At 37.9% G+C, this 1643-nt stretch overlaps 1 protein-coding gene across 1 annotated transcript; it reads left to right on the forward strand.

Moving 5' to 3' along the window:
• Positions 1 to 229: 229 nt before the first annotated feature.
• LOC119533056 (olfactory receptor 2L5-like) lies at positions 230 to 1180 on the forward strand. The gene is given in 1 exon segment (XM_037835200.1): positions 230 to 1180. A coding segment is annotated over 1 exon segment (951 nt).
• Positions 1181 to 1643: the final 463 nt, after the last annotated feature.

The raw sequence follows: 1643 nt of genomic DNA on the forward strand, positions 1-1643 counted from the left end.
TTTTGGAAGTAAATGTCATTTTAACTTGTATCTTTCTGTAATGGAATAAGGTTTCTTGTTCAAAATAGGAATATTTATTCAGTTAGGAATCTGTGTACTTTTCTAGAAATCTGCAGTTGCACAAAATACAGAAATTTAGTAAAAACACTAAGTATACATTTCACTCTACTTTATTTACTTTGCATATACTTTTCTCTCTCTTCTTTTAGGATAAACCAATGTATATTGCATGGAGAATTATAATCAAACAACAACAGATTTCATCTTATTGGGGTTGTTTCCACCAACAAGAATTGGCCTGTTTCTCTTCACTCTAATCATTCTCATTTCCATAATTGCTCTGATTGGCAACTTCTCCATGATTCTCCTCATCCTCTTGGACTCCCATCTCCACACTCCTATGTATCTCCTACTTAGTCAACTCTCCCTTGTGGACCTGAATTGCATCTCAACCATTGTCCCCAAGATGGCATCCAGTCATCTGTTTGGAAATAAGTCTCTCTCCTTCATTGGCTGTGAGGTTCAAAGTTTCTTCTTGACTTTAGCGGGTGCAGAAGCTCTGCTCTTGACATCTATGGCCTATGACCATTATGTGGCTATATGTTTTCCACTCCACTATCCCTTTTGTATGAGCAAAAGAATGTATGTGCTGATGATAACAGGATCTTGGATCATGGGCTCTATCAATGCCTGTGCCCACACTGCATATGCACTCCATATCCCATACTGCAGATCCAGGGACATAAATCATTTCTTCTGTGATCTCCCAGCCATGCTGCCTCTGGCATGCATGGGCACTTGTGTCTATGAGTACACAGTGTTTGTGAGCACTGCCCTCTTCCTTGTGTTTCCTTTCATTGTAATCACATGTTCCTATGGCCAGGTTCTCCTTGTTGTTCACTGCATGCAGTCAGTGGAAGGGAGGAAGGCTTATTCAACATGTAGTTCCCACCTCACTGTGGTGACTTTCTACTATGCACCCTTTGCTTACACCTATCTATGCCCTAGACCCCTCTGACCTCCAACAGATGATAAGGTTCTGGCTGTCTTCTATGTCATCCTCAACCTCATGCTCAACCCTTTCTTCTACAGCCTGAGAAACAAGAAGGTGGTAGGGGCTCTGAGAAGAGTGACTCAGAGAATGTGCTCTGTTAAAAGGCAGACAAATTTCCTCCATTAGTCTCCAAGGCTCAGGTGCATAACAATTCAGCTCTGTATAAAAATTAAGAAAATTTTTATTCCAAGCTTAAAGTCATGGAGAAAATTAATATAAATGATTAAAATGAACTTCAAAAATGCCACAAGTGTTATGTTTTCATATAATAATTTGTGTTAGCTTTGTGGTGACATTTCCCATCAATATAAAGTTCATATATATTTCACTAACATGAGAAATATGTATGTATTGTTAATATGTAGAACTCTAAATAGAAATGGCATAAGTTGCAGTTATCATTCAACATAACAGCTCTACTAACTTTAGTGTATCTCTTACTGCCATTAAATTAGCATAATGGAACAATAACCGTTTTAGGAGGGCTAGGTCTAAATGTAATCAAAAGAATATTTGATGAATTACTATTGTTATGTGCCCTTAATCGATGTGTAATAGTTTTATTCCTAAATATAGGGATTAGGCAGAG

This window comes from Choloepus didactylus, chromosome 4 (genome assembly GCF_015220235.1).
Source record: "Choloepus didactylus isolate mChoDid1 chromosome 4, mChoDid1.pri, whole genome shotgun sequence".
NCBI classification, from domain to species: Eukaryota; Metazoa; Chordata; class Mammalia; order Pilosa; family Megalonychidae; genus Choloepus; species Choloepus didactylus.